Genomic DNA, 23,942 nt, shown 5'->3' with positions numbered 1-23,942 from the left:
ATCTCTGATTGAACGGTCTTGGAAGTCCAAACTCAGGAGGACATGTCGCTTGAGCAAATAGACCAATGGCTTGCATCCACATTCTGGTGAAAGTTGAATAAGCAAAGATGCGTTTGTGAGAGGATGAGGGACAAAGATATCAACTTTATCCATTTCATTTAACATTGTAACTGTGGTTTACAATAATGGTACAAACTTGAAAATCCTGATGAGTCATTAGAGACATCTAACAACAGCTTTCAAGATTTCCCCATGTGTGGCATCTCTTGTCAATGTCAGGATTTACACGCGATTCTCCTCAAATTTCAGCCAGCCCGCATCAATTAGACCTTGCCCCTTACACTTCAGAGCCCTACATTGCTCAATGGAACGCCCCGAGGCTTCTCCGTGACAAGCACACGTTGCGTTCGAGTCGTATTCTCGGAGAAATGGAGGTTGATGAACCTTGGCTAGGGTTATGGCTACCATTGAATTATCAAGTAGATATGGGAGCAAGTCAGCATAGGACACTGGAATTGGGGTGAATTCTACAGGCTTTCTCACTGCAAAATTCATTTCTTGGTTGGTGTTTTTGGTTTGTGCTAAAGGTGGTGTTCGTCATTGGAAGTGCGGTAGACAAACTTTGTGGTTGATTTAGGGATTGCCTTTGTGGATAACTGGGCGGTGGGTAAGGAGAAGGTTTGTTATTGGCTGAGTAATGACATTGTTGGGTTGGTGGGAAACTTGGCTGTATAGGAATGGCAGTCACAGCATGGGCTTCTCCCTCATTCTCACCCTCTTCATTTGCCCTAGTTTTTTTTTTTTTTTGCATTTATCAAAGCATGATGATCAGATTTGCCTCTTTTTAGACCCACTTTGATCCTTTCGTCGGTGAAGACCATATCATCGAAGCTTGAAGGTGTGTAGTCCACCATCTTTTCATAGTAGAATACTGGTAATGTGTCTACTATCATTGTTATCATTTTTTTCTCCGTCATTGAGGTGCCACTTGAGCTGCCAGGTCTCTCCACCTTTGGGCGTATTCTTTGAAAGATTTGTGCCCCTTTTTGCACATGTTCTGTTGTTGCATCCTATCCGGAACCATATCAAAATTGTACTGATACTGCCTAACGAAGGCAACCATTAGGTCCTTCCAAGAGTGGACTCGAGAAGGTTCCAGGTTACTGTACCAGGTAACAGCTACCCCAGTAAGATTTTCTTGGAAGGAATGTATCAGCAATTCCTCATCTTTTGCGTGTGCCCCCATCTTCTGATAATACATCTTTAGATGGTTCTTGGGGCAAGTAGTCCCCTTGTACTTGTCAAAGTCCAGCACCTTGAACTTGGGAGGGGTGATGATATTGGGTTCTAGGAACAACTCTTTTAGGTTAGCAAAGGCATAATCTTCACCTCCTTCAATGGCCTTGAGCCTTTCCTCTAGATGATCCAACTTTTCCATTACTGCCATAGCATGAGGGTTTTTAACTTGTTGTGAAATGCAAGAGGTGTAGTTGTGGGTGATACTGAGGACCCTCCAAAGTGTTGTGCAGGGGTATACCACCAATTGCTTGCTCTTCAATGGCATATCCGAGGCAAGGCTCGAGGTCAGCTAGATTGTGGTGGGGAATTTCATGTGTCTCCCCCACGATTTAAGAGACATGTGCATGATTAGTTTGGGGTTGTTGGCTCTCAATGGGTATAGGAGTGGAGTTATTGACATCCTCATTGAGAGTGTACGCCACATTGGGTGGTGTATAGTTGGGAGGCAGGCCATATGGCGGGAAGGCGTGCTTGTTTTGATTTTGCACATCATGGAGGTCGTCCCTACTTCCCAAATCTTTGCCTACCATATCTAAGGTTGGATGATTCATTTGGTTGAGGCCAGATGGGGGCATCGGGTTCACCTTAGCAACAGTGCTGGTAGCGGCAATTGTAACCGCATTGGCTTCCATTATCTTCTTCATGCTCATCATGGCCTCCATCATTGTGGCCATTTTCTCTTTCATGGCCTCCATGTCGGCCTTCACCTTCTCTTGCACCTCCTCTGCTTTACCCATTACTCTAGCTCTAGCACAGGTTCGGTAAGGGTGTCGTAAAGTGGGTTCTTTTCTTTTTTATAACAATGATTAAGTTCTCTTTTTTTTTTTTAAGGAAAGAATGCAATGAACAATGCAACCAATGAAAAACATGGATGTATGCGAATGATGCACAGTTGAAGTATTATGAATTTTTACACAGGATATGGGGTTGAATCAATTTAGATTTTCAACATGGTCCATGACATCTTCGTCAAGGTGAAACTGGAAGTAACAGGGACATCGACAGCCCTAAATGTGTTTGGCAGTAGACGAAGCAGCGATGTAACACGAGCTTTTCGTAAGATGGTTACTTCCATACTTCAACTTGACTCAATGAACCTTTTCGTAAAAGCACGAGCTTGGTTCAACCCCATAACCCAGGGAATGGCAATTTTGATTGTCAATACTTCATCAACATTTCATTGGGATGAAAGACTCGAGAATACGCATGCTATGCATGGGAAATGTAATTATGAGATTGAGATGTCCAAAGAAACATCCTTTCTTAGTTAACCATGCATTAGGTACCATGTTCAATCATTTTGTTTTTAAGTGAAATGGGTTTATGATCCCAATATGGTTGGCTTATGGTACCGAATATATGCAACTAAGAATGCAGCGTGAATTTTCGCGCTTTCTTTTTTGTTTTTGTCTTGCAGAGGAAAACGCAAAGGTCACGCATAAGCAAACATGAAAACAATTGGTATGCAATTTGTAGATCAAAAAGTTTGTTGAACACATATGCATGATGATGCAATGACCCATGCAAAATGTGAGGTTGGAATGTGATAACGGACAAATGCAGGAACGATATGTTCATTATGATGCTGAAGAGATGTTTATGCGATGCATGATATGAATGCATTTACGGACACGAGAGCCCCAAAAAATTATCTCTTCTTATTTGCACACTTGGGGGTGCAGTGCCCCATGTGTGTAGTTAAGAAGGTGATATGGATCTTCCGGCTTCCCATGACAAAAGACGAGACCAACATACAACGCGTGCGTGACGACATGATGTAGACGCGCAAAAGCATAACACGGGGATGCATAGAGTATGACAATATCCACAAATAATTACAAACAACAAAGGCGTACATGACATTTAGGTTATATGCATGACAATGTTTAAAAGGCACACAGCGTGTTCGCTTCATGCCCCTATTTTAGGGACTTATAGGATAATATCTAGGGGTCTCTAATAACTACTCCCAACGATTCATAGCTCACACGGCTGTTTTCTAGAGGTATCATCACTCAAGATAATAATATTGTGGCGGTATGGAATACCAGCGACAACATATTATAAAGAGAGAAAGCTCTAGACGAGGTTGCACTATTATCAAGCAAGTCAGAGACCTAGCATGATCATAGATTCACCTCCACTCCTTAGATTCCCATGAACCCGGGTATATGGCCCCTTTTTTTACTCAAACCCGTGGGTGCTTAGAATGTAGTGTAAAAATGTGAAAAGACAGCAGTTATTACATTTTACACAATTCAACAAATGCACACACAAAGTTTCACAATTCCACAATTCCTTAAAATAGGCCTAACTCACAAAAAACAGTCCCCAGTGGAGTCGCCAACTGTCGCAACATGCCCCTTTTGCGGGCGAGCAAGGCGAGGCTCACGGGTGCGCTTTCCAAAGGAGGAAAGATGCGCGGAGTCGCCACCAATGTTTATTTGTGGAAAACGTCGGAAAAACTGAAGGAAACCGGTCAAAATGAAAATTCTAAGTTCGGGAGTTGTATTTACGTTTGAGGAAGGTATTAGCACCTCTCACGTTTGTCTCTAAGGACAACAGCCTATTTTTTAGAATTGTGAAATTGTGTTATCTTAACTTTTATTTCCTTTTTTATTTTTGAGGTCAACAAAAGCGGGGCTCTTGCTCCTACGTACCCTCCATCGAAGAGGAAAACAGACCTACGTAGTTCTTTCTTAAGAGTGAATCAAGCGATTCTTTTTACTTGAAAGGTGATCATTTTAAGGCGTTGGACCTTAAAAATGATCCATTTACTCGGTAAGGAAAACAGAGATAATAAACTTTCAAATCCTTTTTAGTGACTTTTTTGTGGACGAGCTTGAATAGGCGAGTTGATTTTAGCCTTAGTTTCACTTTAGTTATTAGTCAATTCAATTAAGAATGAGAAATCCCAAAGAGAAAACGTCCGATTGATTTTTTCACTTCATTTTACTTAAAGGTATTTTTTGATTATTATATTATTATTTTACCTCTTTTTTTATTTCCAACGTGGTTACGGCACAACCGAACAGTCAGAATTCATTTTAACAAAAATTAACGGATATTACAATTCAAATGATCGGTGGAAATTTATTTTATTTTTTGATTAGGCGAGAAAACAGCTTAAACGATCAGTTAAAGCTCGTCAAAAACGGAAGAAAAGAAACCGAAATTGAACGAAATAAAAATGAAAGCCAAGAAACAAGAAATGAATTAAAAGTCTCAGATTTAGAAACTTACCCGTTGAAGAACGAAGAATGGATAAAAAACGGTGAATAACAAAGGAAAACCTTCACGGATTTGCTTACGGAAACATCTCGGAAGTGTTATGGAAGCACCTCGGCTTGGATTTTCTTCACGGAAACGATTTTTTTCACCCAAAACAGCTGAAATACATCACTAGGGGGATCCGAGACCCTTAGAACAGCCCCCTTCAGCCTATTTATAGGAAAAAAGGGGGAGCAGGTTGCCGCCCAGCTCGCCTCCAGCTTCGAAATAACTCTGGAAGGCCCAATTTCAAAATTTCAAAATTGCTATTTGCATCCCCCCATTTTTTATAAGTTCACCCCCCCTTCTTTCGTGATTTACGGAAAAGTTACAGAAGCCTTACGGAAGCCTATAGGACTTGATTTTCTTCTTTTTTTCCCTTCCTTCTCACCCATATTAAGTGAAATATGCTTATTTAGGGTTATGGGAATTTTATGGAAGCATTACGGGTGTCTGGGAAGCCCCGGAAGCCAATTTTTTAACAAAACGAGGGAGGTGGTTGCCACTTAGCTCGCCCAGGCGAGCTAGGTTGCTTCCACCTTAAGCAAGAAATTACCCAGAAACCTCTAGAAGGGCCCAGATTCGAAAATTACTATTTGCACCCTCCATTTTACTAAATACACCCCCTTTGCTGTTTTTGGTGATTCTTTTTTCGTAACGTTATGAAACTTTACGAATCTCGTAACGATACATATTTTTTTCCATAAGGTTATGGAACCTTACGGATCATGTATTTACTCTTTTTTAGTTTTCGAAGAAGTTATAGAAACTCACGGATTGCGTGACAATACTTTTTTTGGTTTCCATCGCATTACGGAATTTCACGGATTGCGTAACCACACTTCCTTTTGATTTCCGGCGCGTTACGGAATTTCACGGATCGCATAACCACGCTTCCTTTTGATTTCCGGCGCGTCTCGGGACTTCACATATTGTGCAACAAAGGGTGCCAAGTACTTCGAAGCGGTCAATCAAAGGTTGCATGCCATCAAGCAATAGTCCCCGGACGAAATTAAGGTATGACATAATGATATCTCAAAATGCTTATTAGAAAGATTCCTTAGGATGGGAATCTCATAATAACTCTAAAAATGTTATGTCTTGGCAACTGTCAAGTCTGTCTACATGCTCCAGAAGCTTATCAGTTGAGTGGGCTCCACTTCAACAGTCTTATGTGGGACTTTAAGAGGATATTAAAGAATATCTTGAAGATAAGTTGAAGCATTCCATTTAAAGAAACTTGAGCTTGGTCTTTGTGTCAGAAATCTACATTTTCTATTATAACCCTCTCTGTTGAGAATGACCAACTTATGTATTGAACTTGTAATTTGTAATAGATCTAAGATAAAAGTAAGAAACTATATTTTCCTAAGTGTAAATCCTCTATGAGGTGAAAATTTGTGTTTGTGCAATCTGAAAACACAGAAACCCTTTTTGTTGTTGAAAGTGCAATAGTGACTAGCATTGTTGAAATCCAGTGGTGTTGTTGGTCTAGTTTGGGCTAGGTTTGAAGTCCAGTGGGAGTACTAGCAAGTTGTTGAAATCCAGTGGTTCACTACAAGAAAAAAATAGCTTTTACGATGCTGATTTTAAGTCGGTTGATAAATAACCATCTTAGAAAGAAATGCGGTGACATTTTTGTAAATAAATACAATCATTCTAAGATGGTTTTGTGAAAACCATCCTAGAAGGATGTCATTCTAAGACTGTTTTACCAAAAAATCCATCTTAGAAGATTTTCAATTGTTTTTAAAATCTCCCTCTACTTTCTCATGCCTCTCTCTATTCTCACTCTCCCTCTCACTCTCTGTCCCAACATCTCATGTTTCTATGCTAGGGTTTCTCCATCTTCCACCTCCGTATGATTACCTTTAACTCATCCTCCTTAACCTTCATCTTCACCTTAATCTTTCACCTCGTGTGTGATGGATGACTAAAGCACATGACAATGAGCATGTTGCGACAGAAGCATTGCACCTTCATCTTCTTCATGATCTCTTTCTCCACTTTGAGGTGGAGAGAAACAACACCATCAACAACGGCAAGGCCAAGATCCAAGTTCTTTATCTCTCTCTCTCTCTTCCTTTTCTTTAATAAGTGTTTCTAATCTCATCGAGTTAGGGTTTAACGCATTTGGTTCTCACTTTATTAAAGTAATCAACATTGTGCATTGTGACACCTATCTCATTTAAACCAAAAATTGAAAATCTGGGTAATAGAGAGAGAAAGACGTCTTAGCATTTGTTTCTTTCTTTGTTTGTCGAGGTTCTCACACCAATCATTCACAGGTCGCTCAAGTTTCTTCTTTCTCTTTTGGCCTTGTTTATGGAAGCATTAAGCTCAAGTACCTCAAGGTACTATATATAACCAATCCCTCTTTTTTTTTTTATTTATTCATACGATCTTTGACTCCCTTTTATGACTTGTAATTTAATGATCCAAATAGGTTTCTTTATAGAAAATATTAATAAATCAATGTTGATCTGAATTGTTGATGTTCACGCCTTACTTATCAATAGATTCATGTTGAGTTAGGTGATTCAGTTTTTAGGTGCAAGGCGCTTAATTTTGATTGTCGAAATTATTTTAGCACTGCTTTCTTTTCTTGGGGGGTTTCTCTACCTATCCAACAACTAGATTAACAACCTTCTTTTTATTCGATTTCTCACTCTGTCGACATAGTGTGGATTATGTTTTAGGGATTTTGATTCTTTGATTGATGAACAACACAAATTTATTGTTGTTGGATTGGTTAATCAAAGCCAAATTTATTGTCGATCCTTTCGTAACTAATTCTACTTTTAGGCTATATCTACAGCCTTAGCTTGAATTAGAAGCCCTTTTACCAGGTGAATTTGTTGTTGAGTGGTTTACTGATATTTTCATAATGACTTTCAAATGAGTGTTAAATAGTCCCATGATGTTGGAAAAAAATGCATATATAACGTGTGTTATATGCTAAAGCTTTGATGGTTTAAATCTGTTATAAAATTTGTTATACATAATTTTGTAATCTCTATTTAATTAAATGGCATGCATTGTTGTTCTGTCTGCATGTCCCCGTCTTGAGGACTATGCTCATAAGATCTTTGCATGTTACTAACTTTTCCAGTGATGAGCAGTTAAAAAGGTTACCAAAATTGGTCAGAGCAGATATTTCTGATTCGTTTATATATATATATATATTCGTTTATATATATTCCTTTGACATGGTTTTATCATGTGGAGTTTCTTTGAACTATTAATTAAATTGCTTCATCAATGCCCCAATCTTCATATTCTTGTAATTGACAATATTTGTTGAGTTTGAGGATGATTTCTATCTTTTGTTGATTTTTTTAATCTTTTATGTTATCTTTATTATTGATTTGACAGAAAAATGGTTTCACCAAAACAAGTCTGGATGAAAATTGGGTATATACATGATTTGTTCCCAAAGGCCTTTCATCAAAACTTAAAACATGTTGTGTCTGAAATTATGAAGGACAAGAAAGTGAGCTTCAATTTGCAAGACATATTATGCAGAATGCAAGAGTTTTAGGCGCCTTGACCATTTTCAATACCACTTCCTCATATCCAGAGGCAAAACTCTAAATGATTAAAAAGTTATCAACATGTCTGAGGATTTCATTACCTGTGAACTTTCCTTTGAATGAAATTGGCACTACTACAAAAAGCGGATTTAACATCGGTGGCTTAACATCGGTTGTTAAAAAAACCGATGTTAACGTAAGTGCAGTGGCATAATTGTAAATATCGTGTATCCGTTAACATCGATTTTGTGAAAAACCAATGTTAACGAAGTGCATTAACATCGGTTATTGGAAAAACTGATGTTAACATTGATTAGTTAACATCGGTTTCCAAATAACCGATGTTAACATAAGTTTATTAACATCGGGTTTTGAGAAAACCGATGTTAACATTTGATAAGTTAACATCGGTTTTTTTTTTCAGAAAACCGATGTTAACCTTAACATCATGTTGTTAACATCGGTTTTTTAAAAAAAAAACCGATGTTGAACTTATATTTTAAAAAATATCGTGAGCCCTATGAAGCTCGCGCTGTCTTCTTCTCCATCTAAGCTTTCATGCTCTCTTCTTCTTCTTCTAATCTCCGTCTACCTTGAAGGTCTCTGTTCTGCATCTGAGCATCGTGTTCGTCGCACTCGAGCATCATCACAAGTCTCTGCTTCTTCTCCTTCGCCACCATACCTAGGTATGTTTCGTCTCCTTCGCGCTGTCTTCTCCTTCTCGTTGTCTTCTTCTCCATCTAAGCTTTCTTGCTCTCTTTGTTGTCCATTTACCTTGAAGTTGTCTGTCCTCCATCTAAGAATCGTTTTGTCTAAGCTTGAGCATCGTGTTCGTCGCACTCGAGCATCGTGACAACTATGTGCTTCTTCTCCTTCGCCACCTTACCTGGGTATGTTTCATCTAATCCTGTATAAATATTTGATTGCATTCATGTATCGCACATTTAGTGAAGTAAACATGGCTAGGGTATCTCATATTTAACTCGAGCATCATGACAACTCTGTGCTTCTTCTCCTAAGTGAAGTTTCCCTTACCCTTACTGTGTTCTTGTAACACTTTAAGTGGATCTGTTAATACCAACTATAATTTAAGAACTTTTAGTATTTTACTCTTGTAGTGTGTCAAAGAATATGTTGTTAGCATTCTTAATACAAAAGTGCTTTCCCACTCCTATGTTTGTCTAACAAGGAAAAAGCTGAAGGCAACCATTTGAAAAGCACTAGGATGAAACCATGAAAACAAGTCTATAACAAATGAAGTGTAGGGGTAAAGATTTTTCCTGAAAAATCTAAATTCCACTTCAGCCAAAGACACCACAGAACATCATATGAAACACAATACATAACATCGTAATAGGGGAAGAACATTTGATATCAGAGGATGAGGGTGAAATTAAGCAGATTGTAGGAGATGCAAAGGTAGAGGAAGAGCATTTGGTATCAAAGGATGAGAATGAACTAAGTGATGTTGATATTGGGAATGATGAATGAGAGAAATAGTTAAATTATGTATTAGGATCTAAGCATAGGAATTGGTGCATAGGAATTTGCATTTTGCCCCCTTATTGGTGTCCTTTTGAGGGGTTGAAGACTTGAACTTTGTGCAGCTAGTCACTGTTTTGTGTCATTTTGATTGACACTTGAATCTATGATTATTTTGAAGTTCATTTGTGATATATATCAGCTTATGTTTCAGTTTATGTAATGATTTATTCTCTTGTTTGACTTAATAATACTAATATCTTTATGTAAAAATATATTTTGTTATTCTTATTTATTGATCATGTATGTTATGATTCATAATAAGATCCAATTCATGATTCGGAAAATAGGTCTTTTGTTTCACAAATTGAATCTGAATAGATATTAGTATAAAATAAATGTAATATATTAATCCTTTGTTTTTATAAACAGTATATAACTCTTAATTCGGAAGTAAAAAAATTTGGTCTCCCTTTCCTTTTTGTCCAAAACCTCACTCCCAAAAATACCCTTGAAGTTTTTACTATGAAGCTAAAATATATGACTGGGGAGAAGGCTAAAAAGTTTACTGGCCTTTTGATGTTTGAGATTTTTTTTATTCAGTTCCGAAGGGAGCATACTTGTAGTATGCCTATATGGTTAAATCTCAAGTTTATCCAACTGATTATTTTTATTTCATGAAATTTAAAATATTGTGGGAGTCACTTCCAGACTTACTAATTATTCACTGGAAGAAATTAAAGAGTGGACGTATCAATTATCTTCACAGGGAATGCAATGATTTGAAAACTTGAATCTATTTTTATCATCATTTTTTGTTACTGCTAAAAATCTTTTTTTACTTGACTAAAACCTAAGTTTATTTTTGAAGTGTAGAAAATTAGTATACACAGTTTTAGCACCACTTGTGTTCCATACAACTCCTAGTCAATAGTTTGAATTAGTTATATGACTGTGAGCCGTTTATTAGGATTGGATTGACTTCAAATGTGAAAATAATAGTACTTAGGTTCATATTGAATTTTGATCCATGTGCAACCATATAATAGACCACAGAGAAGAAGATGCAGGGAAAGAGCCAGCACCTTGCAATGTAGCCTAGCTATGTAGAGAATATGTCATGTCCTGAACTTTTTTCATTTTCATTTTGTTTATGTCTTCATTGGTATTAAAAGTTGAGATGATTCCTGAATCTTCTTAGACAGAGACCAGACCATGGAGGATTTTTTCTTTGAGGAAAATTACCAAAGGTATTGAATAGAAGGAAGCAATAAATCAACGATACACTATAAATACATGCAAAAAAGATGATTGTAGACATTAATGCTCACAAGTTTAGATACAAAATATAATTTAAAATGTCTATTAATTAGTTTATTTCCCCCCTCCTCAAAGTATAAGTATAGGTAGAAAAGAAAGTTGACAGATTAATTTAAAATGCTTCAACTCTGCACCACCCAACATTTCAATTGTCTAGAAATTTCACTCCCACTAACTTTTGGAATGTGAGTTTAGGATAAACCCTTTTATGATAATATAATTCTTCTACAACTTTAGAGCAGCTATTGCTTCTAGTTTAAAATCAACTAGCAGACCCAATACATGCCTAACCTCTGCTAGAGTTAATCTCTAGGTCATAGGTCCAGAGTTTTCACCCTAGAAATCTAGAATCTGAGAAACCTTATCTAAATTTAGAATTTTTGCCATTTGAGTCAGACGGGCAAAGATGTCTAAATCCTATTTTCTCACTAGCCCAACTAAATCCACCTGAAAATTTGGTAACTCCTTTATCAAGAGGTGTGAAATAGTCATGTATATTGATCCAGCTGCTATTTTCTTCCACCAATATATTTTTCCTTTGGCTTGTTCTAATATCAAACTTAACGATCTTTATTTTAGTGTGGTGCCGATTCAAAATCTGAGCAGTGAGAATGTTTCCATGCATCCAATTAACTCTTGCCAAATATTCCTCCTCATTGTTTTGCTGTTCTGTGCCCCCGCAGAGAAGATCCATCCAAGTAATGGAGCTTTCAGCTACTGAAACAACCCCAAGGCGCACTTTAACATTTCAAGCTCCTGCAAAAGGATAAGGGTGGTCTTCCTGTGCCTCTAAACCAATATCCAGTTTTTCTATCCATCTCCTCCTGAAATCCGGAAAATACATGTTATTGGCAAAGATAAAAACCATTCCAGGGCCAACACATAACATATTAAGCTTTTTAGAAGAGTTAGTTCTTGTTATTGTCCAGTGATGGAAAATTTAACAATTGTTAATGATGAAATCATAAAAAATGACATCATTTCAGAACCTATCTATTATGCAGCTCACCCAATCAGAAGTAGAAGGAAGGACTAATTCATACAAGGAATGCAAAGCACCATATTTAGTCTAAAAATGTATATAAAAGTATCTAATTTTAAAGTAAATCTCACTTGAGCTATATATTCTGCAAGCCCATGAGTCTGCAACACATAAACCCAGTGTCAAATTTTCTCAGATTGAAATAATGTAAGAGTCAAACAAAACATATCAACTACTGGAAAACAAACTAAAAGCTTTATGCAATCATTTGAATGACAAGTCTACAAGTTCTTCTCCTAAGGCCTATGGGATCATTAAGATTAATTTGACTCTTTTGAAGTTCCAGTTTTCAAATATCTTAATCCAATCAAGCTTTATGTCATAAATAACAAAATAAAAACCTTAGAGTCCTACTAGAGATTGACCCTAGAAGAGAATCGACACTGCACTAAACTACCATTATCCAGGCCATTGGCAGCAAGGATAGAAGGACCAAGCTGAACCAAATTCAGCAGTGAGATGCCTCATAATTGTAATGAAACACATATGATAGAGTTTAAAACTTTAAATAGGATATGTGCAACTGATTTGAAGATTTGAAGTGGGTGAAGCTTACAATGTTTCAAAAGGACACATAACCATATAATCTTTTCATTGCTAAAATATTTTTCTTTAAATATTTTAAGTAACTTAAAAGATTACATTAATTAGTCAGCTGACTTATATAAGAATCATAAATATCTTGTAGAACTCAAATGCATTTAGCAATCCAATACAGAAAAGAACAGCCAAGTGTTGAACTTACCAAACCATTTTCTTTTGCCCCATGAGTGGAAATTTAACCTATGATTTATTATATATGAGATTTGATTTTTTTATCTAGAATAGTCATACAAAATTAGTTTGTGAAATTATAAACATTGATCACATTTTGTTGATAAAGAATTGTTGATATCGATATTTATCTGTAATCGAAATTTACATTTTCATGATGTATACAGGATCATGGCTTCTCCACTTGCCTCACCTCCTCCTCCTCCTCCTTCTCCTCCTCCTCCTCCTCCTCCTCATTCCGATGCATCAGCTTCACCGTCTGCCGTGAAGTGGACATGCAAAGCCTCACATCTACAATCCTTTTCTGCTAGACCAGCTGGTGCTGAGAGACCAGTGGTTCACATTGATCCTGCTACTGGCAAGGCTGACGATCCCCACAGGAAGAAATTAAGAACTTATTTGGGGATTGTGGCGCGTGATAAGGTGGACATCACGTATGAGAATTGGAAGGAGGTCCCTACTGCTCAGAAGGACTTGATTTGGGAGTATATTCAGGTATTTTTATTTTCTTATTTGATGTTGTTTAATTAATAGCCAAAAAATACATTATTGTAACAAATAAACCTTATTTGATGTTGTCAGGCGGAATTTGAAATCCCAGAGGCTTCGGGCAGTAGGACGAAAAGGAAGTTACTTCAGACTGTGGGCGAGAGATGGAGGCAATTTAAATCAGACCTCACGAGGAAATGGGCCCTTGCAACCGATCACGACGGTGTGGATGACACTGTCTGTGAGAAATACGGCATAAGCAAGGAAAAATGGGCGCAGTTTTGCCAGACTCGCAGAGACCCTTCTTGGGAGGTATGTTCCATGCCATTTAAGTTGTTTTTCAAAAAACATTAACTTGTTATACTTCATTCTACCAATTTGAAAGATTATTGTTTTATTTTTGCAGGATGTGTGCAAAAAGGCACAGGCCATCCAGAAACAGAACACTGCCCCCCACGTTTTGTCTCCTGGGAGTTATGAATATTTGGAGCAGAAGCTCCTGGCTGAGAAGACGAAGAAGAAGCTGGAGGAAGCTGCACAATCAAGAAGCGTTGATGGTGTCATCGACCCTACATCCCTGGTCAAACGCCACGTGAAGTGGAAGATGGCCCGCACGAAGAAAACAGGGGAGATGACGATTGAGGCTGCAAAGGAAATTGCTGAGAAGATCATAAGTCATTTTCAACTAACCATTAGAATTATATTTCAATATTTTGTGAATGCCATGTACAACTGTGTGTTTTCTGTGCAGGATTCCTTTGAGGAGCAGGCGACACAGGGATCCTTCATCCCCCATGGATGTCAGGATGTTCTCACCGTTGCTATTGGATGTCCAGAGCACCCTGGACGTGTCTGTGCTGCTGGAGCCGGTGTCACCATCAGGCACTACTTTGGTTTGTCTCCACGGACGTCCCGCACCTCTTCCTCCTTGCCTCCTGAGGAATTATAGCAGCTCACCCAGCAAATCAGGGACCAGCTAGAGGAGTCCATCACAGAAAAAGTGATGAGGCAGCTCATGGCATCGTTCAGCCAGATGCAGTCCTAGATGCAATCTCAAGGACTTGCACTACCTCCAGAGCCTCTGGTTGGTCCCTCAGGTGCTCGAGTAAGCACAAAAGGGAGTTGTGTTGATCTCTCTGGAAACGATCCAGAGGCGGGTGACTCAGATAGGTGCGGCTTGTACATCGAAGCAGATCCTGCCCGCTTGGTTGCCCTAGGGAGAGTTTATGAGGGATCCACTGTTGTTCATAACACTCCTTTGTTGCTTGGCCAAGTAAAGGTAGGTGTGGAGGAGGTTACAGATGCAAATGCTCCAGTTCCTGTACCCACTGATGAGGTTTCCTTAGTGGGGCAAGCAATTCACACCTTCTTTGCTTGGTCGACACATCTGGTGAAGTCTTTATCACAGCAGGTACTTTACTCTTACTATATGTTTTTTAAATTAATTCATTCAGCGTGCCTCAAATTAGGCCATTTAACTTTGTTTCATGAACATGCAGCTATGTCTCCGGCAAAACCACCTCAAAAGCCCGATTCGGAGGTTGATGATCCGCTTTATCTGATGACATTGACCATCCCAGAACTTTTATTGAGGCCTTATCAGGTTACATGGGATGCCACCGTGTTCGAGGTCTTTAATCCAGACTTCCCGCTATACATAAAGCACGAAGACCTCTCGGAAATCGCCCACGGTGGTCAATGTCTCAGCATATCAGTGTCACAGTTGTGGATTCTGTAAGTCATTTTAGATTACTTTTAATTACCTAAGTTATTGCTTTCAATTCATAAATATTTAACTTTGACTTAACATAAACAGGCATCTCACTGAAACAAGTATGCGAGCGGGGAATTCTGATATCTATGGATTCTTCAAGCCACAATCCATTCAGAGGTTTGGGCAATCGCAATTTGAGTCTGAAAGTTACATAAAGACTTGAATGCAAAGTTCAAAACGCGATGTCTATCTTGGAGCCTACCTAAATGGGTAAGTCACACAAAATAACTAAATTTAATTAATGTTTACTAATATACTAACCCATATTTGTCTCCACTGCAGCGAACACTAGCAGATGGTGGTTATCCTGCCCAAGGAACACCTAGTTGTCTGGTTTTGATCATTGCATAATAGGTCAGACAACTACCTTAAGGGGATTATTAACAGATTAGTGTTCTTTTCAATACATTTGCATTGAAATATCTCAACAACACCAGTTTTTAATTGTAACTCATCTGGAACAGTGCTTTAAAAGGTCTTGATGATGCTCCACAACCTAAATCAAAGGCTCCTGCTAGGTGGATTGTCGTCAAGGTAACACGAGAGCAGTGACCCATCATTTAAACACCGCATGAGGCTCAATCTATCATAGGAGTACTCACATAATAAGCCCAAAATTAATATTCATCAATTAATATACTATATATTTTATTTATGTAATTGATATTAATAATCATATATTTAATCTAATAATTAAACAATGTTAATTCATAGAATTTCAACAAATTCACTGTTGAAGTTTGAATCATAACCATTGTAAATTTTTATTCATGAACTTTATTTACATAATTATATTAACAATAATTATAGCAATGGAAGAAAATAATATATCATACTCTTCTCTCTTACATTCAACATTATACCTAAATTATTTTTTTTCCTCAAAATTGTGAATAAATTTTGTTGATAAATGAAAACGTTATCATTAATTGACTAATTACTGATATTGTTTTCCTAAAAAAAATCTATTTTAAATTATTTTATTTTTCATAATAATTTTTATACCAACATTTTTATATAATTTTAAAATTATATAAAAAAATAATATTTATATAAACTATATAGAGTCTTAGGCCACTCAGGGCCACCACTTTGGCAAATATATCAATTGGTTTACAATAACCAACTCAAGTTGATCCCTTATATAGTTATATTTGTCTAACTATTACTTTAAGGATATTGATTGATAAAAAATAAATATGCTTTATTACATATTTTCTATTACATAAAAATGGAGGTTTGTTATTTTTTATATTATCGATTTTATAAATATTAGCGAACACATGCACTACGTTCTTGCTCTTTTAAAAAAAAAAATGCGATTTCGATTGTTTAACAGATTTTTACTTTTTAAGAGTTTAATATAATTTATAAGAATGTTAACCAATGCTGATTAAGAAACTAAAAGAAAATATTTTTATTAAAGTGTACAAAATTGTGTTATTCACAATTTTTTTTAGGTTTTTTTTATCATTTTCACAATAAATATATTTTTTTAGTTCCTTAATAATACCCAAAAGGGACCAGTGAATCATACCCATAATTTATTTTACATGTGAGAATACTTAAGATAAGCTGGTGAGTTGTTTTAGTGGGTGATGATTAAAAAAACATTGATATGATGCAGAGATGTGACTGTGATAAGTACAGAAATTGTTCTTTCTCTTCCGTCAGATTTTATTTTATGTTTTTAGATAAAATGGAGAGATTTAAAAGGAGAGGATAAAGACTAAAAACATCGCAGGATCCGAAAACAACGGACCTAGGTGCATTGTGTGTCTGAAACATTTTTTTCTGTCTCTTTATTTTGGAAGTCTTTTTTGTTTTGTTTTCGTATTGTTGTTGATTCCTTCTGATTCTGAGACAGAAGAAGGAAGAACCAATAACAGAGGAATCCAAGTTCCTTTCTAGGGACCGCGATTCCTCATTCATTCATTCATATGCTTCTTCAACTTTCTCCTCTCTTCTCCCTCTAACTCAGGTTGTCCTTTTTTTTCTCTCTCTCTCTCATGCTTTTATATTTCGTCTTTTTCATGCATAAGAAAAAATGAGCATGACCCTTTTCTCTATATTATGTAATATTGTTCTTCCTTATTCAATGTGTTTGTGTTTCAACCCCGTGCCTTCAATTTCTTCATGCATGCATGCGTTTCATCACACCACATGTTTTCCCAATTGAATGTTTCTATTATTTTCTTGTTATATTTCATACATTATTTTTATCAGATGAATAGCTCTTAAGTGTTTTTTTTTTTTTACTGTTTTTACAAATATTTTTTTGTTTTTTAAAATTGCTTTGTTTTCGTCTCCAAAGCATATATCAGAACCCTTGAGACATTTCTTTTTTCTAACATTTTGTTAAAGCACATGAAGAGAACAGATGAGAAAATATTTTCCAAATTTTTCTGTTTTTTGGTTGTTAAAACACTTGTTTTTTAAATACAATTTTCAAAACTTAATAATTATAGATGAAAAATTAATTGCTAGAGGTGTGAAGTTGTTTTTAGGAAGAAAAAAAATGAACAAAAATGTGAGAAGGAAATCTAACAGTCCTAAGTTTCTTTTCTTTTTTTGGATGATGGGTTCTCTTTTTTTGGGGGCATATAAACACAATTTTTTACTTTTTTTTCATCAGTAATACCATTTTGCACAATGAAGTTTGCTCTAATTGTTGCTGCTTCCTACATTCGGGAAATTTTTCTTCTTTCCTTCAAGCACTTCTTAATGAATAATATATTTTTCAACTCTATATTTCATTCTTCAGGTCTTATCCAAAGCACTTCTTATTCAAGCACTTCATAATATATTTTTCTTCTTATTCAAGCACTTCTTATGGTGATCACTGATTCACTATCGAATTGGCTCCATGTGAAATATAATTGTAGGCGCATTATATCTAGCTAGCACTCTTGGTCCAAGGAAATAGAGCGAATGTTCCACTGTGGAATTAACTTATTTTGAGGTGGTGTGTACAACTGCTGAGTTTTATTCATTATCTGGAAGAGATGTTCTTATTAGAATTGATCCTATTTTTCCTTGTAATATGCTTATCTATATCTATCAGCAAATGGTTTAAAAATGGAAAAACTATTCATTTGGTTCCTAGAATTACACAAACCTTTTAGTCCCTATACAACCATCCCTTTTAGTCCCTCCATTTAACAACCATCCCTTTTAGTCCCTATACAAGTAGGTTATACAAGTAGTTAAGCACTTTCGACCTTATGATCTCTGCTGCAAAACACATTTTACTTTTTAATCTTTATCATTTTGTAATAACAGGGACCAAAAAATATCTAAAAGTGTTTGTAGAAGGACTAAAAGGGATGATTTTTAGGTATAAGGACTAAAAGGTAAAATTTGTGCAACTATAAAACTAAATGAGTAATTTTTTCTTTTAAAAGCAATTAATTTTTCGGAAGTATCGTTTTTTTTTCTCTCTTAGTATATATACTCACATATACATATATAAGGAAAATGATTCTGAATATAGTTAATAGAATGTGGTTTGGACTCTGGGTTATCTTTGGACTTTGGTTTATTCTTCTGTGTTTCCTTTATCATATGTAAATTTGGTTGTTTGTGTGGCAGGCAGATTCTTTCATCTCAGGGAGATTATAGCACAGTGCCTGAATCCTTTTTAGTGAGTTGGCATCAATCATGTTGGGTGGATTTGTAAAAAAATTCGCTTCCACAATGGGAGGCTGCGCTTCAAAGCCGAACAGGAAGAGTAATGTTCATAAAAGAGAACACAAAAAATTTAGGAAACATGCTTCACTTGGTGACATAACAAAGAAAAGGCATAGCAATGCTTCAGCCACCCGCCGGAAATCTGATGTTTCTAACATGAAGTTGCATCTTGCCCAACTCCAATACCAGAGCCATAGTAAAAAAGATGCAAGTGGTATCTTTTCTCTCCCTCCCAGTAGTAGTAGTGTACTAGTTGTAGTAGTAGTAGTAAATAGTAATATAATAGTATTGAAGATGCTTCTTGTTTTTTGTGCTATTTATGATAATGTTTCTTGTTTTTGGTGTTTCAAGATGCTTCTTATGGCATTATTGGATTTCATGTGGTTGACAATTGACATAGATACCTTTGATAAACATGATGAGCAATTATATTTTGTAGGAAAAACCCATGAGGATGCCTGGTTTGACTCAGTTAGCATTATAGAATCTGAATCAGATGATGATTTTATTAGTGTACTTGGAGGTGATACATTTATATGATGTTCCTTACCTTGTGACTATTTTTTTTTTCGATTGTTTCTTTGTTAAGCTCATGAAATTTCTGTGTCTTCCTTTGTGGCCTACAGATGGTTTTCCCTTTGTCACTAATAATGCTTTGGGAAGTGTCCCAAACACCCAGTTACTCCAACATGAAAATGCATCATGCTTGGTAGATTCAGGGTGTAAATATGATCGGTTATGTGATAGCTACTTCAAAGCAGGTAAATATAAGAGTAGGGAGGTTAATTCATTTTAATGACATGAAAAGTTCTCCAGTAAGTCTTCAGCCATCACAAGAGAAAAATGAAATAAGATTTTTCCTTTGTTTCTATTGAACTTTTGGAGGTTGGTTTGAATATTTCACTATTTAGATCTTTACTGTTTAAAAATCTTCAAATTTAAAAATAATATTTCATCATAAAGAAAACAGCAACAGGTGGTTTTTACTTTTTATGCTTTCTATAAAAAGGAAAACCATTGATGGAAGTGAGAAAAATGAATTATGCAAATACAAAAATGAATTAAGATTTTTCGTTTTGTTTTCGGTTGAACTTTTGGTGGATGGTTGGGGTATTTCACTATTTAGAACTTCATTGTTTAAAAATCATCAAAAGTAAAATAATTCTTTTGTCTGATAGCTTGGAGCTTTCCTTGTCCAACCGTGATAACCAAATCTATGAAGTATAGACATCTCTCTTATTGAGTTGGGCATGTTTCCAACATCAACATATCCGAATATTTGTTTGACACTTCTCTAACATTTCTTATTAGGTATCTAACTCAAAAATTATTTTTTGTTGGCTTCAATACTTGTTGTCACCTTTACACAATAATACACTTGAAAAGATATAGAATACTGATTTTAAAAAAATGAATATAACATCATTTAGATATTTTATTTTCATACTTTGTTTAATTATAATCTATTTGTTTATGTGTGCATGCGATGTCCCAGTGTCTAATATTTTAGACATTAACAATGTCAAAATATCTATGTTCGTGTTGTGTCCGGTGTTCATGTTGGACTCTATGCTTCTTAGACTAAAACAAAAATCTCATGATATTGTACCATTTTATATATCGAGACCAAGAGGAATTTTAACAATAAATGAGTGAATGGATAGGTGTACCTGAGAGATTTCTTTGTCGTCCTAGAGCTGGCCTTCAGATTCTAAATACAACTCAAGAGAAGCCATGCCCCAGTTCCTGGTCTGCAGTTTCACCTTCAGTTTTCAACCTCCGCGGAGAAAAATATTTCAGGCATGTCAGCAAATTGTATCTGTCAAATCTTATGTTGTTATGTTATGCAATCAATATCTATTAATCATTTGATTTCCTTTTATTTCATCAGAAACCTTGATATTATTAACTTAGGGTTAACTAAAAATTTAGTCTTAAACTTTTTAGAAATTTGATTTCGTCTTTAAATTTTGTTTTGATTGGTCAAGGTTTATCAATTTTTTCCATTAAGGTTTGTAATCTCTTAAACTTTTTGTTTGACCGGATAAGTTTCTAAACTTTTAGAAATTTCAGTTCTTAATCTCTGAACAAAAGTTTGAGTCAATTATTTTTATATATTTAATAAGATTTCAAGGATTAAAAACTGATTTTTAAAAAACAAATTGAGACTAAAAACCTTAATGAAAAAAACTTGAAGGACATTGATCACTCAAGCAAAAGTTAAGAAACCTTGATCCGTCAAATAGAATTTTAGAAACTAAAAATCAAATTTAAAAAAAAATTAAGAACTAAAAACTTAATTAACTTTATTAACTTATTATATATGATTATAATGATCTAACTGTGCAGAGATAAGCAAAAGTGTCCTGCTCCAGATTTTAGCCCTTATATACCAATAGGTGTTGATTTATTTGCGTGTCCCCGGAAGGTAAATCACATTGCTCAGCATCTAGAACTTCCTTCTGTCAAAGAGCATGAGAAAGTACCTTCCCTCCTTATTGTTAATATACAGGTTCACTCTCCATCTCAAACCACATACTTTCTCCTTCTGAATTTGACAACTTCACCTGTAACAATGTTTTATTGATGTTTTTCTGTTTGAACAACATATAAGAATGCTGCATAGGTTAATTGTGTTCCTTTTGTTCCAGTTGCCAACATATGCTGCTAGCATGTTCCCTGGTGATGCTGATGGGGAAGGCATGAGCCTTGTATTATACTTTAAATTGTCTGAGAATTTTGACAAAGATACCTCTCCTCACTTTCAGGAGAGCATCAAGGTATCTCTTCTAATCAATAATTGCATGTTTTGAATCTCAAATCTGTCGGATTACAATAATTTTTCCCTAAAAGGTATTTGCAAGTAAAAAGAAAGCTTAAATACATTTTTTAATTTAGTGTTTTTTATTCTCATTCCTGTAAAAAAAATTGTTTTAATCCTTGTAAAATATGTTTATTTTTGTTTTTTTCCTTATAACATTTTTTCACTGTTCAAAATATCTTTTATTATTTAATATACTATCTAAAGTGTTTTAGGATGAAAAATTAAAAGAACATATTGTATTAAAACAAAAAAAATTAATAGACGGAAAAAAAACAGTAAATTATAAGGAAAAATATATATATTTGAACAACAAAAAAATATCCACTTGCTAGATAGGTTTCTTCTTTTGCTTCATAAAGGCTATAGAATTTCAATATTTGATTGGATTATATCGCATTAAATAGTCGTTGCCTTACCAAGGAATTTAGGAGAAGCATCAAGCGTTACAAGCTAGCACTCAAGAAGAAAACATGAAATTTTTTCTGGTGCTACTACTAAGTATAGATTTTCTTTATAGTTTTGCTGCAGTGGCTCCAACTTGGCTACTTTTAAAAAAAGGAAATTAATAACAGTATTGTTTTCACAGAGATTAGTAGATGATGAGATGGAAATAGTGAAAGGTTTAACAAGGGAAAGCTTGGTTCCCTTTAGTGAAAGGCTAAAATTTTTGGTAGGGGTGGTTAATCCAGAGGACCTTCAGCTAAAATCCGCAGAAAGAAAGCTTATAAGTGCCTACAATGGCAAGCCAGTGCTTTCACGCCCTCAACACAAATTCTTTAAGGTATATACAAATGTATCTATCTCTTGGTTTAAAATATCTTTCTTCAAATATCAATCTTTAGCATCAGTGATCTACACTTGTTTGACGGGTGCACTTCCACTCCTTCACTTTTAAAAAATTACTTATAAATATTTTTTATGTGTATATTTTTTTCTCCCTTATTTTATATATTCCCGTGCTCCTAATTTTCTACTCTTTTTGCTAAAAATTATTAATTTTAATTTTTAAATAAATTAAACCTCCTGACTTAGGCTCCTATATCTAACACTGTTTAGCATATTCATTCTATTGGAGTTGAGTTTATCGAGGATGGGAAATTTTATATACAACTTTAGTCATTATTTTGAAATGTTTTGATCTACTTACAACCTTTTACCTTTGGGCATCTCCCTCAACCTTATTGGATAATTTCTCCTCATAATACATACATAAATAATATAAACCCCATTATATCTATTTTAGACATGTTTACAAGTCAAAGCTCTATGCAGTTACATTAACTACGTTGTTGATAGATTAACTTGCAAATTTGGTTTATTGCTCACCTATTTGGTAAATTGTAGCTGTAGTAATCCAATTTCCTAGGCTCTCCATATGATTTTGGGCTTTTCAGAAAGGGTTGTGATTGTTCTGTTTTCATTGTTTCTAGAAATGGCATAAGCTATGTTGAATTCTTTGACAAAGTATTTTTATATAGGGAAGAATGATCTTAACCGATGTTCTAATATATATTAATATTATCTAGCTATTTCCTACAGCATAGGGTCAAGCTCAATTTAATTACCACACAAAATGAAGCTCACTTTACCATACAATAAATCTTCATATCCTTGTGTATCTGCTGTTAATTTATGTGTTCATTGCAGGGACCTAACTATTTTGAAATTGACTTGGACATACATCGCTTTAGCTATATATCAAGGAAAGCACTTGATTCACTACGAGACCGTACAAAGAATGTAGTACTTAATATGGGCATAACTATCCAGGTATAGTTTAGTCTTGAAACATTTAATTTGAACCTTTTTTTTTTAGAAAATTTTGAACGCATTTAAGCATCAAGTTAATCAAACTACTCTCAAGGAGTATCTTCCTTCTTTAGCAAATATGATGTTTTTCTCAGCTGATTGATTGCTATATGAAAAAGGTTCCATATTTTAATACCTTTTTATTTTCTATGCTTGCACAGGCACAGAAGCAAGAGGAACTGCCAGAGCATGTCTTATGCTGCTTACGGCTGAATAAAATTGATTTTGCTAACAATGGTCAAATTCCTACTATTGTGGCTCTTGATGATAATTAATTAATTCATGGAGGCATGAGGTGGCAAATTGGGGTAATACCCAGATGATCATCTATGGGGGGAAGACATAAGACAAGACTGAGGGTTATTTTGTAAATCTATTTACTTAACAATGGAGGAAAAGGAAGAGAAGCAAAATTTAAGCATTTAGTGTTTTCTCTCATGCAAGATTTTTTTTTTCTTTTAGTGTATGGTTTGGATTTACCATTTTGTCACTCATTTGACATCCCATATATAATAGATTCTAAGGTCATCTTTCTAGAGGTGGTCAAATGGGAACTTACATGTAAATTTGAGATTCCCCTAGGAGGAATCATTGAGTAGAATGCATTACTTTCTGATAGTTTGTGTATCTTAGCAA

General features: G+C 35.4%; 1 protein-coding gene and 1 pseudogene across 2 annotated transcripts; one reads left to right on the top strand and one right to left on the bottom strand.

The window, feature by feature from the left end:
* LOC114403585 overlaps nt 1–8,842 on the bottom strand; it is a 141,093-nt pseudogene extending 132,251 nt beyond the window's left edge.
* A 7,982-nt stretch (nt 8,843–16,824) lies between these two features.
* On the top strand, nt 16,825–23,924 carry LOC114401363 (protein ENHANCED DISEASE RESISTANCE 2-like). 2 transcript variants are annotated; one of them, XM_028363872.1, is made up of 11 exons: nt 16,825–16,964; nt 17,869–17,945; nt 18,575–18,887; nt 19,113–19,196; nt 19,300–19,434; nt 20,338–20,473; nt 21,023–21,185; nt 21,325–21,453; nt 22,084–22,278; nt 23,145–23,267; nt 23,468–23,924. In XM_028363872.1, exons 3-11 carry the CDS (start codon nt 18,644–18,646, stop codon nt 23,579–23,581), a joined length of 1,323 nt encoding a protein of 440 aa, XP_028219673.1. In that variant the 5' UTR covers nt 16,825–16,964; nt 17,869–17,945; nt 18,575–18,643; the 3' UTR covers nt 23,582–23,924. The 2 variants fall into 2 exon arrangements, with proteins under 2 accessions (XP_028219673.1, XP_028219675.1); XM_028363874.1 differs by lacking the exon at nt 17,869–17,945.
* The last annotated feature ends 18 nt before the right edge of the window (nt 23,925–23,942 follow it).

The sequence above is a fragment of the Glycine soja genome, chromosome 20 (assembly GCF_004193775.1).
Source record: "Glycine soja cultivar W05 chromosome 20, ASM419377v2, whole genome shotgun sequence".
Taxonomy (NCBI): domain Eukaryota; kingdom Viridiplantae; phylum Streptophyta; class Magnoliopsida; order Fabales; family Fabaceae; genus Glycine; species Glycine soja.
The sequence above is the reverse complement of the archived record's forward strand: the minus strand, read 5'-3'. Positions and strand labels throughout refer to the sequence as shown.

Bases quoted from the DNA above. Each gene is read 5' to 3' on its own strand.
- LOC114401363 (XM_028363874.1), top strand. From the start codon at position 18,644: ATGTTGGGTGGATTTGTAAAAAAATTCGCTTCCACAATGGGAGGCTGC. The intron at 19,435-20,337 runs GTAAATATAAGA...GTGAATGGATAG, and splicing joins TGATAGCTACTTCAAAGCAG to GTGTACCTGAGAGATTTCTT. The intron at 20,474-21,022 runs GCATGTCAGCAA...CTAACTGTGCAG, and splicing joins CGCGGAGAAAAATATTTCAG to AGATAAGCAAAAGTGTCCTG.